The sequence below is a fragment of the Nannobrachium achirus genome (assembly GCF_963921795.1).
Source record: "Nannobrachium achirus genome assembly, chromosome: 12".
NCBI lineage: Eukaryota > Metazoa > Chordata > Actinopteri > Myctophiformes > Myctophidae > Nannobrachium > Nannobrachium achirus.
This window is the reverse complement of record NC_137832.1, coordinates 14426926-14440920: the sequence shown is the minus strand read 5'-3', so window position 1 is coordinate 14440920 and position 13995 is coordinate 14426926. Positions and strand designations below refer to the sequence as shown.

Genomic DNA, 13995 nt, shown 5'->3' with positions numbered 1-13995 from the left:
ACTTCTATCACATCTGACATCATACATACAATCCCTTTTATGCCCATACATGGAGATCCGTGTCTGAACCAGCCACACAGATATGGGCTGTCTTCCTCCATATATGGGCATTCCCATATGAAGTCCTGTTAGATATGGGCTTAAAATTGATGACATCAGGGATCTCCATATATGGGCATAAAAGGGATTCTGTTAGAGTGGTTCCCATGACATCACAACATACAATCCATTTCATGCCCATACATGGAGATCCCTGTCTGAACCAGCCACACCACTGTGATGTCACCTGTTTATGCCCATATATGGAGAATCCCTGCTCTGAGTATCTGACATCACTGTGATATCACCTGTAAAGTCACAGTGATGTGCCAGGGGAACCACAGTGTCAGGTATCACCCGTCCAGACGGACGGACGGATACGGTCAAGCTGTGGCGGTTCTGATAGTAAACTGCAACCTACGGTCGCAATCAAAACTAAACAGAAATTTAAATCATGAGACAAAAGTATAAAGACAAATGAAAATGCTCAATTATAACAAGTAATATCCATGGTGTCTACCGGCGGGGCGGCTGTGGTCCGGCAGAGAGCGCGTCTTCCTTCTGATTGGGGTAGATTTATCCAACTCCTCCCTCAGAATGATCTTCCCCAAGTTAGACTGCACCTATACCACCACACAACACAATAGCACGTCACGTCAACGCGTTACGCGACACAATAATGCGACAGCACGAGCAGCACAACAGCATTATCATTTCTCAAGGGTATTTGTTTTTCTCCTTTGAATAAGACCTGGAACGCATTGTTACTTTAACCATGTTATGTTATGCTTCAACCATTAAAAAATAGCAGATATACAAGCTCACAGCGCGGCACTCTGTGCCGCGCTGTGAGCTTGTATATCTGCTATTTTTGAAAAACTTGAAAATGTGTGCAAGTCTTTGAATATCTACAGCGCGGCACTCGGTGCCGCGCTGCGAGCTCGTAGATCTGCTATTTTTGAAAAATCTTGAAAATGTGTGCAAGTCTTTGAATATCTTTTACCCGATTCTATAAGTGTCCTCTAAAACCTTCTAAGGTTTTTGAATAAAACGCATAAAACCTTTTCATGTCAAGGACCCCTAGAATTACATGCATTTGGCCACCGACCCCCGTCTCAAAATATTATGTATGTATGAACCCCCAGAAGCAAATATTTGAGTTACAAATGTTCACTTTAAAAATACACATATTCAAAGATTTGCACAAATTGTGTGTGTGTGTGTGTGTGTGTGTGTGTGTGTGTGTGTGTGTGTGTGTGTGTGTGTGTGTGTGTGTGTGTGTGTGTGTGTGTGTGTGTGTGTGTGTGTGTGTGTGTGTGTGTTGCCTTGTTAAGCTCCTGTCTTCTCAGGAGCAAAAGATCGTCACCCAACTCTTCCTCTTCTTCCTCCTCTTCCCTCTTTCCCCCCTTCTGCTCCTTCCTCCTCTCTGTCTCTAGAGAAGAGGATTGAATACTTTTTTAGTAAAAGAAATGTGAACAGCACGGAGAACAGAAAGACACTTAATACTCGGGATGCCATTATTGTTGTAATTATTTGGCTACAGAGTGCCGCCATTCCCTTGCGTTTTATTTTGAAGAGCCCAGGAAGCCACGATCGTGTCCAGGTGGCAGCATAGCCCAGGGGTAGAGAAACCGTTATTAGAGCACGAAGGGTTCCCAGTTCGAATCCGGGCTCCCCCTGAGTTAATGTCGAAGAGTCCTTGGGCAAGACTCTGAACCCCTAATTGCTCCCGGTGAGTAGGTTGGTGCCTTGCACGGTTTCCTCCGCCACCGGTGTATGAATGTGTGCGTGAATGGGTGAATGTAATGCACAATCTATGTAAAGTGCCTTGTATAAATGCTCCATTTACCATTTACCATGTTGTGGAAATTGACAATGTTGTAATGGCGGTCAGTATATTTATTTTCACACGGAATTGAAATATTCTAACCGCGGCCGACCGTCACGGCCCAGTGTCGCCGTGAAAAAAAGCCGTTCTCGGCGATCAAATCTTTTTTTTTTTTACGTAAATTACGAGATAAAGCCGTTTCTTTGCGTCAGCAATGAATAGATGCCTATGGAGATTAGACACTTCCTGATGCTGGTGGCCGAGTTGCATCATGGGATATGAAGTTTTTTCGCTCACCAGCGCCTGTTCACCTGGTAACCATAGTAACCAGGTAACATGTCCCTGGACGAGATAACGGGGCCGTGGTGTCGCACCGCAGGAATCTTATCACGTTCCTGGACTTGAGTGGCATTGGAAGTGTTAAAGGGGAACTAGGCAAGTCTGTGTGTATACAAACACATTCCCCCCTCCCCTCTATGACAGGCATCAAACAGGTTTGTCTTTGATGCTTTCATTGCTAAGAGAGATCACTAACGAGCACTTGACACTTTAATGGCCCAATCAATTACCTCAGTGCACAATAGGGTTTCATATTTTCCCGGATTTAGACCTTCTTCGGGCTCCCCGGGATGTCCCATTAATACATATATTTAAAAAAAGAAAAAAAAACTGTGCAAAACGGTCTCCTATATATATGCCTCTCGGCCTGACGGAGACAAAAAGTGCCCACTAGAAAGATATGATCACCGGTCCGTGGGCGGGGGCTCGCTGTCATCAGAACTTCAGTTCAGGACTCGCTGTTGGACATTAGGCTACAGATCAAATTCACATCATCCACCACACACGGTCTCTGTGGCTGCGTAATTCACGGGACTGTCAAAAGCAGCAATGAATGTTGCGTTGTGAGATGGTAGATCAGCTATTTTCGATGACAGGCTTGATTGACAGCCCAGAGCCCACAGAGACTGGTAAAATCCTTCCACACAGCTGAAACAGACGAGATGCTAGCACGGCTGGCGAGGATAACGTGTCAGGCAGTCTAATTGCCTCTGCGCTGCTAGTAAATTGTATTTTCTAACAAGAAGAAACATAACCTCCGGGACGACAGGTCCCGAAGCCAATAACCGTGAGGGAAATTAGGTGCCCTCAGGCCGGGAGACCCGGGATCCCGGTTCCCAGGCATTAAACACCAGTGCACAACCCCTTTGAAGTTCAAAGGGAGCAATTAAGGGTCAAGCCCCCGCATTTAATTGTCAGAGTGGGTGTGGATGGTACCTAGTACAACCAGGGAGGGGGGACAGGGCCAGAGTGGGTGTGGATGGTACCTAGTACAACCAGGGAGGGGGGACAGGGCCAGAGTGAGTGTGGATGGTACCTAGTACAACCAGGGAGGGGGGACAGGGCCAGTAGTGGGTCTCTATCTTGGAGGGCTGCAGAGGGTCCGGAGGTCTGGCTGCTGGAAACTTTGACGACTCGATGATCAAGTCCTCAATGTGCTTCCCCTGAGGAACCTGTGATATGTCTGTACACACACACGCACGCACGCGCGCGCACGCACACACACACACACACACACACACACACACACACACACACACACACACACACACACACACACACACACACACACACACACACACACACACACACATTAAATTAATTTATTTCTTTTGTTTCAATATTAATGCATAGGGGAGAGCGTGGTAAACTGAGACACTTTTTACCTTTGCTCCCCTCTAGGCGAACTAAAAGATATATCAGTAAAAGTTTACACATTTTGCAGTAATTTGGGATGTTACCTAACAATGGAAGTTATCAGAACGTATTCAAGACAAAAGGCAGAGAAAATATGATAAAAAAAAAAAAATCTCTTATCAATTCAGGGTAATCTTCAGCTAGCATCTATCACATGGATTTATAAGTTGGTAGTCCATCAACATGTACAATATAAAATGTTCTCCCCGCATCAATTTGCTTTGACACAACAGCTTATTATGTTGACAGCAAGAAAATTTACTTTCACAAGCAAAAAACTTTTTTGTGAAAAAAGCATGTTTTCCACAGCACTATCAGGTCCTCTCCTTCACGGCAAGGGGGAAATTTAAGGCACTTGAAAGAATAATGGTCACATGACCACAAATGTGTTCCATTGACTAGATACAGGGGGTGTCTCAGTTTACCCCGCTCTCCCCTACATTTTCATGTTGCGACAGCAGAAGCTGCTGACAACTCTCAAATGTCATCTATCATAGCTCACTCAACTACCATATATAGGAGTCATGTCTTCCACAACAACATTCAAAAAAGGTATTTTTAGTTATGCCTGGCTTTAGACTGGAGCTGCACACAGCTCAAAGTCTGATAATTATAATCTGGTTTAAAAGGTAGTTTCAACCTATCGATTACTTTTTCCAGACGGCCGGAAATGCAGACATCTTCAGCATACCGTGACTACCTTTCCTTTTGTTATACAATATCAAAAGGGGTGCAAGTAAGACTTTTGAGAACCACTAGTACTAGTTGGACTCATAATGTGCCATAGTAAATAAGTGTCATATACATATCCTGAGGAAACCTGATGTTCAGTAACTGGTAGGGATGTCCGGTATTATCGACCGGCTGATATTAGCATAACATTTATATCAGAAAAATCGGTGTCAGTAAAAAAAGAAAAAAAAAAAACTTTGTAAGGACTTAAATGTGTGACATTCAAATGTTGATTTCTCTGCTTAAGGTTTTTATTAACTTGACTTCAGATGAGCTGTAGTTTCAAAACTATTCACTCAATCTAATTAACCAATATCTCATTCTTTTGATGTGATTTTCTGCTTTCATATGAAATGAAAAAATACATTAAAAAATACATTTATTAGATATTATATTGATACTATAGTTATTTTATTTTAATAGATATGTGATGTTACCTGACAATTAGTTGACTTTTGGTGAAAAAGACAGCATATATCGGTATCGGTTAATATTGGTTAATATGGGTTAGGAAGTTGGACAATATCGGTTATTGGTTATCGGTAAAAAGTCAATATCGGACATCCCTAGTAACGTACGATCAAAATAAGAACATTATAATGGTGTGTAAAAAATAAATTCTAAATATTGTCAGGCCACGAACACATTTCGTCCCTGAACGGACATATTGATGGCCCCTGAGAAAAAGGTAAGAATGTGTGACTCTTGACGTTTACAAGACATATCATGCTCTCAGTAGAAACAAACCTGTAGATATGAATTACTGTACCTTGTTCATGTATGAATACTGTACCTTGTTTATATATGGGAGGCTTCTTATAAATGTTGGTTCCATTATCTGTAAGACAACAAAGAGTTAGGAGAGGAGAGGAGAGGAGAGGAGAGGAGAGGAGAGGAGAGGAGAGGAGAGGAGAGGAGAGGAGAGAGAAAAGCTAACGATACATTTAACAGCGATACGATACAACTTACGAATCACCATACATGGTTGACGATACGATACATCGTCGATATTGGATCATTCAATACGATACGATTCAATGATTTAACATCGATATATTAACTATTTAGCGAAGTAATTAAATATGTGTGAAACGTGTCAATAGTGCAGGTTTTTTAAGGGAAAAATCTATTATTATGGATATAAATAAGTAAACACTGTGATTCTCTAGCAATACATGGACATTATATTTCAACACATATGGACAAACCCACCTTGACATGAACAAATACTTAAGTTTCCATACAATCGATTATTTGCATTGCAAAACGATTCAATACTGATTATTTGCATTTTAAAACCATGCGATATGATATGAAGCCAAACGTTTTTCCCCCCGATATAGTAGATCAGTGGTTCTCAACCTTTTCAGGCAGTGACCCCTAAAATAATCATATTTTAACTTGGGGACCCCCCACCCTGACGAGCACTTATTACATTTTGTATAACATGGTTCTATTGTATTGCATATTTTGATTGGCAGGACATTGTTATAACGATCATTAGATTCAGAGCAATAATCCACCTATCTCCCCGACTCCCTCCCCAGTCAAAGTTCAGAATTTTAATGAATGTAGAATTATGTGCAGGACATCATTTGCTGCAAATTAGACTCTGTGACTTTATGTAATTGACCACGTTTAAAACAATATTTGATTTTAAAATATAAATCCTCTCTCTCACCCTTCTGCCAGTGTGCCAGTGATCAACGTGCCAATGTTGGCACCCGTGCCTAAGGTTGCCTAGCCCTGCTCTATAAAATTAAACTTTATGTAATTTTGTTTACTGTTGAGTGAGAAAACAATATTTCACATTAAGTTAATCATCTGGGGACCCCCCAAAAAAATAATTTGGGGACCCACAGGTTGAGAACCACTGAAGTAGATCAGTGCAAATCAAAATCGATTTTTCGATTCAGTATACTACATCGTTACAGCCCTACTAGTTACCCAGTGTGTGAAAGTGCTGTAAGGGGCTCTTGGCTGCAGAGGGGTGAGTGTGTGGTGTGTGTGCTGTTGGTGTGGAGGTTCCGCAGGGCTGAACAGTGGAACCAGGGGAGGAGCCGCTGGTAGACCTGTTCTCCAGCCACTCCCTGGTATCCTTAGAGAGGAAGATCTGAAAGCACACAGAACATCACCGGCAATGTAATGTCATTCCTCAGTCTGACGCAGAAGGTAGTGGCAAAATCTCCATATTTCGATGTCTCGTTGTTATGAGGGCCCAGTACTCTGGTTAATGTCAAGTGCTGCCCCAGCCCGTAGGAATACATGCAGTGACAAATATCACCCTCCCTGCCCGGCTTCCCGAACAACACGTGCCAATAGTGTTTGGCATAGGCGCCTGACAAAGCCGGATTTATCACTGGTAAACACTATGGTAACATTTTACTGGGCCAATTTGGAAAAACCTCACTGCAAAATCACCAACACAACTCCACACATACTGTAATACCTGTCTCTGTCTGAACTTTGACCTTTCACCAAACAAAATTCTCCAGAAGGTCAATTCCATTTTTTCTTTTCAAACCATGTGACAAGATCATATTCTATCAATGGTAAACATACTGTTAGCCGGGGACCCAGTCACCAAAATGGGAGAGGACCTGTGATGTTCTGCCGTACTTTTTATTTCTGTATTATCTATTCATTTGGTCATAACTCTTTCTCAGCCTGAACGCACATATACGCATTATTGCGCAAGAGTGGCCCAGCCTGGTCGCACATATACGCACTAGGTGATTAAAAACGCAATAAATGATAATGATTAAAAAAAAAATATCGGCACACCTTTTTTATCACCAGATCGGCTTACCCAACTATCGGCACACCCCATCTGCGTGCGAGGAGGCGGGGGGAGGGCCCAGAGGGGGATGGGGGTTTTTGTGTCATTGACTTGCTGTGTACACAGCACTAGCTAGCTTAGCAACATTGACGGAGCCGATTGAAACGAAAATGCTTGGAGTTACGGTACATACCGAGATCATTGATTGTGACCACATTGACGTGCACGAAACGCGTGCACGTTTCCCCCCGGGGGGAGAGAAGGATCCGCCAAATCGCCATTATATTCCAATGGGGAGATAGAATCTTCGCTGGTAAGTAGACATGAACCGACGAAAACAAAACAAAAAGAGACGCGTGGGATGTGAAGATGTGCCGATGGCTTGAATGAATGAATGCACTCTAGATCATAATACAATAATAAAAATTCACGGCTAATCTGAGGACAAGCCATTTTAGCGGAGACTGGGAAAGAGTTTAAGGTCCACAGAATGAGTGGCCTGCTCAGCTGGCAACATCGCGAAAAAAAAGTTATGGCCATTTGTATATTCACCGTCCCATTGACTCCACTAGAAATATTAAAAAAAGAAAGAAAATCTTCTTTAAGTAGCATGTGAGGGGTCAAACTAGGGGTTCTTCATCATGCTGAATCCATTGCAAGCATTTGTATTGTGAATATACAAATGGCCATAACTTTTTCGCAATGTTTCCGGCAGAGCAGGCCTCTCATTCTGTGGACCTTAATGACCAAACTAATAGATAAAACAGAAATAAAAAGTATGTTAGAAAATCACAGGTTCAACCCTATTCCTTGAGCTTTTGGGCTTGTGGGTCCCCAGCTATGTAGGCTATGCTGATATTTTACTGTGGGAGAAGATGCACTGTTGTGTCTGAGAAATCTCACCTAACAAACACCTACACAAATAAATGCATCCACAATTCTACGAACTTGCGTTCAGATGCAGCTGTACCAATCAAACTATAAGAAACCCGGCAATGTCATAAAATTGTCCTGATTACGGTCTGCTTAGCGTCACGGTAAATAACCTCTATTTACTGCCTAGAAAGGGACTTGATAGCAGGGTCGTCAATTGGGTATGGCAGGGGTATGCAGCTGCCATACCCTGGGTCCAGGGGGGAAAATAAAAGCTACTTTTAAATATAAATCCATGAATGTCTCTTTTTCTATCTGCGCTGGTTATTATGTTGTTAAAGTACAGTCAAATAACTTCAAATGCAAAATTTTACATAATGGTCACTTAATTATATTCTCCACACTTTTATTCTCCCCAGCTTGATGAAATGGTATATTACCAGGTTCTGCAGGTCAGCTGCACAGGTGCAATGCATTATTGTTAATTGTGGCACGTTTACTAACATGCTAAGTTTATCTGCACTTGAAAAAACATTCCAGGCTGCCATATCCAGCCCAAGAAACCATAGAAACGTGTGTAAAAAACTGACATTGTGAAAATAGCCGATCTACATGCTCACAACGCCTCGCAGCGCGAGGCGTTGTGAGCATGTAGATCTGCTATTTTCACAATAGAACCGTGTTATCCAAAATGTAATGCCTATTTTCCATGAAGACTCCCATCTTTGCCATACCCTAGCTTTTGCTGAACTGACGCCACTGCTTGATAGCTGCCAAACGCTGCTGGCATGGTTGGTTTGGCTGGTTGTTTGGCTGTGACATAGCGGAACAACCCTCCAATCCCCCACTGAGGTGCCAGTGTCCAAAAAGAACCCAACATGGAGATTCTCTCCATGTTGGCACTGCTCTGGGTTTTTGTCCCTAACGGAGGGTCAAGCTGTGGCATAACTCCAGCAGGACATGATAACCTGGGAGACGTCACCCTCCATGAAAAGAGTCCTGCAGCAATAGAGGAGATGCGCATGCATAAAGTGGATGGCAAAGTGAGTAGCAAAACGAGTTTAACATAGTTTAATGTAGTCTAATGCTATCAGTTAGGACCTTTCTGTTTGGATGTATGGGCTGTTAAGGCCAGAAAGTATTTTTGTTTTGCCACTCAGTAGGCGTTCTCGCATAACTTCCGGGTATGATGTCACGCGCATACCCTCCGTAGTCAGTGTTGCCAAGTCTGCTTATTCTAAGCGACTTTGGGTTTTCTTTCTGTAAGGTCACTTGTAAATATTGGTAGTTACGGGTTGTAAGTGTAGTTGCTTATTTGGGCTTGCTGTCTAAATGTTGTTCAAACCAGTGGTTCTCAAACATTTTTATCTGAAGGACCACCTAAAGTAATATGATATTTTTCTGTGGACCCCCATCTGAAAATATGTTGTGCCACGCAGGCACCCACATCAGTGGTGTGTTCTAGGCTTTTACAGAGTGCATACGATAATCATTCCCTGCACCAATAGCCCCCGCACTACCGTGGCCGGGAATGAGGGAAAAGACTCAGCTTCCCATGTAGCCTCGCGACATCTGACGACTTCCGTTCGGCCATTGAATTGTATTCACCCTGGCTGCAGAAAAATGCATAGATCTCAAAACAGCCTGTTTTCTGTGGACCACAACTTACACACGGAGCATCGCGGTTGTATTTTTTCTTCTCCGCGTGAAAGAAAAGACTTTCGGCGGCCATGAACCGGAACCGCCACACACAATGGGCACACGCCACGTGCACAGATCCTCCAAAAATCAGGTATATACAATAGGAAAAAGCCAGAGTGTTAAATACAGGCTCACGTGTATAAATACTCACCTCGGGAGAGGGAGGTGGAGAGAGAGAGCGAGGGGACAAGGACCTCTGCAACGGAGAGAGAGAGAGAGAGAGAGAGAGAGAGAGAGAGAGAGAGAGAGAGAGAGAGAGAGAGGGAGGCTATCAGCAGGGATACTCAAATAGCTGAACCAGTGGGCCACATTACAAAAATGTCAAGAGGCCGCGGGCCAGTTGATAAAATGACAACATTACTTGATAACTTCTCTCTTTTATTTGCTTTATTTCCACATAAGGTACTGTTTGAGAAGACAAGTGCAATGTGCATTTTCTTTATGGCTTGGCCTTCCATTTCTATTCTGTCAATGACACAATGAATCAAAGTAATTTGCTACATTTGTCATTTATGACTTGGCCCACATTCAACACAAATGTCCTTTTCCAGAAAATAAATAGTAATGGCTAAGGAAAATACAATAAAATAAAACACAATCTACTTGGAAATAGCTTACCAGGACTGTTTAGCTATACATGGTTAATGATGCAGGTGTTAAGTAGAGCTACAGTACATCTCTCTTTCATTTGCATTAGATATAAGGGCGGCCCAGCGTCTAGTCGGCGACCTGGCCAACTCGGAACAATGTAAATAGGGAATGAATGCCCCGCCCTTTAACGCAAACCCCATTATACCTGTTTTCATAGGACCCGTTTTGACCATCTGTCTGCCTGTGTCCATTTATGCCCATATATGGAGATATCTGTATCTGTCTGTCTGTCTGTCGGCGTCCATTTTATGTCCATATATGGAGATCACTGCAGTTATAGTTCTGGGTCCATTATATGGAGATCACTGCAGTTATAGTTCTGGGTCCATTTTATGCCCATATATGGAGATATGTGTCTATCTGCATCCATTTTATGCCCATATATGGAGTATCTGTCTGTGCCTCCAACTGTGTTGCAGACACAGTGCCGGTTCCCCCTTTAATGCAAACCTCATTATACCTGTTGTCATAGGACCCGTTTTGAACATCTGTTTGCCTGTGTCCATTTATGCCCATATATGGAGATATCTGTATCTGTCTGCGTCCATTTTATGCCCATATATGGAGATCTTTGACCATCTGTTTGCCTCTGTCCATTTATGTCCATATATGGAGATATCTGTATCTGTCTGTCTGCAATCCATTTTATGCCCATATATGGGGGCATTCATTTTATGCCCATATATGGAGAACGCGCGTGCCCGTGGGACGAACGCCCATATATGGAGAACGCGCGTGCCCGTGGGACGAACGGTTCTCGAGATACGCGGATTACATACATACATACACACACACTCACAGAGATGTTTTGTTGACTCATGTGGCGTACGTGATGTCAGAGCCTTTTATGAAGTGATGTCACAATGAGTCAGAGCTTTCGCCGATTTCCTCCGGAACAGCCTGATGTCAACAATCAACCCCGCATAAGGAGATTCCGAACGTTTCGCGCCGGTTCGGGAAAACCGTGCGTCGGGTCGGGTCGAGACCCGGCACTGCACTCCGTGCTGCGGCGCGGAACGCGCGTGCCGAATCTGAAGCCGGTGGGACGAACGGTTCTCGAGATACGCGGATTACAGACACACACACACAGACAGACAGACAGACAGACAGACAGACACGCAGAGACTTCTCGCATTTATAGATAGATAATGTCGTTTTGGGTATGCTAATTGGTCAGGCAGAAACAGGCAGAGAAAGCTGAGCTAGACCACTGTTTCCCAAGCAGTGGTCTAGCTAAACCCATTTGTGGGATTGCAGACACATTTTTATTATAGGTCCCTTAATTTTAGTTTTTTACATTTAGTTTTTAATTACGGTATTATTTAAAAACATTAAAAAATAAATGAAAGCAAAATAATTCGACAATTAAATAATACAAAAAAAATTAAGAAATTCCATGAATTGGAAAACAAATGTTTAAGAAGTAGAGGGGAAATAGCCGATCTACAAGCTCGCTTGTGAGCTTGTAGATCTGCTGTTTTCACTAGTTTGGGTCACTGGGCAAACGTCTAATTTCTCTTTTGGGTCATGGGCTAAAGAGATAGGAACCACTGAACTAGACTGTGTATGTGTGTGCGTGCGCGTGCGTGTGCAAACTGTGCATGCATATACCTCTATAGAGTATGTGTAGTGGTGCTGGTAGATCATACCTCTATAGAGTATGTGTAGTGGTGCTGGTAGATCATACCTCTATAGAGTATGTGTAGTGGTGCTGGTAGATCATACCTCTATAGAGTATGTGTAGTGGTGCTGGTAGATCATACCTCTATAGAGTATGTGTAGTGGTGCTGGTAGATCATCAGGTCTGGTCTCTCGATGTCCAGGATGGCCTTGTCTCTAGGCAACGCTGCCAGGTCCTTGTAACCTATGACCCCGTCATCTACACGCGCCTACACGCACACACACACGCAGACGCACACACGCACGCACGCACACACACACACACACACACACACACGGGGACGTGCAGAGAATGTTAGAGAGGCAGGGGCTGAAATTTCTAAAAGGTGAAAATATTGAAAATAGCAGACCTCCAAGCTCACAACGCGTTGCGCTTTGTGAGCTTGGAGGTCGGCTATTTTCGCTGCTTGATACCACACTGAACTAAGCATAATCAAGTCAGTACTGGAGATGTGGCGTAACGGCATGGATCTCTACACAGAGAGGGCAATTCTTTCAACACAAGATGCTGCGTTCAAGTTCAGGAGAGTCTGGACAAGGCAGTTCTCTTGAATGCTGCCTTCAGGTATGGCATGGAAAGAGGGCATTTGCATTTCTTTCACCGTAGTAAAAACTGCATTTATGGTCTGGAGAGGGCACTTTTTACAGACGGATAAAAGGGCAGGGGGTCAGGGCCCCTTTGATGTCTATGTGTGCACGTGCTTGCACACACAGACGCGTGCACACACGCACACACAGAGAGTGAATAGAGCTAGTTTAGACAAATGTAAAATCTATAATAGATAGTTGTTCACTGTGAGAGAGAGTGGGGGGAGGGTAGATGGGGTGATTACAGCAACATAATTCAACCTGGTGCGTGTGTGTGTGTGTGTGTGTGTGTGTTTGCGTGCGTGTGTGTTTGCGTGCGTGCGTGCGTGCGTGCGTGCGTGCGTGTCTTACCACAATGGCTGCAGGGGATCCTGGGACACTGGTTCCTCTCAGTGACAGCACACTTCCTGGAGACGTTGTGACTGGATGCTGTTAAACCACACACACACACACGCGTGCACGCACGCACGCACGCACACGCACACACACACACACACACACACACACACACACACACACACACAGTGACGGGTGAAAAGTGAGATGTAATGTCTTGATTTTCCTTTTTTTTTTTTTTACTGGTTTTCCTGTTAACCTCGATTTGAAACGTCATTATCAACCACATATTAATCGTACAAGCTCACCATAATCGAGATTTAAAATATGTATGTATATATTGCCTCTGAATGCAGAGGAATACATGTAGAGCTTAACGTACAATATGAAAGGCCGTTAAAAAAGCAACAAAAACTAGGTTTTGCGGGGAAAACATCTAATTTGTGATTTAATACATCTTAGTTTTGTGGAGTAAATGTATGCACATGCATTGCATAATAATTGTGATTACGGTATATGTCACTACAATCGTACCATCAAAAACCTGGCGAATACTAACAAACAGAGACACACACGCAACTCTGTGAGTGAGTGAGTGAGTGTGTGTGTGTGTGTGTGTGTGTGTGTGTGTGTGTGTGTGTGTGTGTGTGTGTGTGTGTGTGTGTGTGTGTGTGTGTGTGTGCGTGCGTGCATGTGCGTGTGCGTGTGTACCTTGGGCATCATCCTTACAGAGGTCTTGTGTTTCTGTGGGTAAAGCGAGACAGACAGAGAGAGGATCAATTATAAACCAATACCTGACCACCAAGCCATGTCTGATCAATACATGGCTCTAGACTAGGGATGGGACCATATGAAATTTGTACAATAAATGTCACGATTATTGTGACCAAAGAAATTGTGATTTATGATATTATCGCGATAATGAAAATATACCCAATATCCATTATCCTGGGGGGGTGGAACATTCGCCAAAAGAATTGTCGCGTTGCGACGCGTTATGAGCTTGTAGATTTGGTAGAGAGTGAAAAAAAGT

General features: G+C 43.3%; 1 protein-coding gene across 1 annotated transcript in view; it reads right to left on the bottom strand.

Moving 5' to 3' along the window:
- The window catches only part of LOC308295412 (dematin-like), a gene marked incomplete at its 5' end in the record, with an annotated part of 18234 nt that extends 4549 nt beyond the window's left edge, over positions 1–13685 (bottom strand). Inside the window, 9 exons of the mRNA XM_080738467.1 lie at positions 560–662; positions 1365–1471; positions 3243–3389; positions 5148–5192; positions 6302–6464; positions 9859–9903; positions 12122–12247; positions 12978–13055; positions 13674–13685. Coding sequence (XP_080594593.1) covers positions 560–662; positions 1365–1471; positions 3243–3389; positions 5148–5192; positions 6302–6464; positions 9859–9903; positions 12122–12247; positions 12978–13055; positions 13674–13685 — 826 coding nt within the window. The remainder of the gene's footprint in view (positions 1–559; positions 663–1364; positions 1472–3242; positions 3390–5147; positions 5193–6301; positions 6465–9858; positions 9904–12121; positions 12248–12977; positions 13056–13673) is intronic.
- Between the last annotated feature and the right edge of the window lie 310 nt (positions 13686–13995).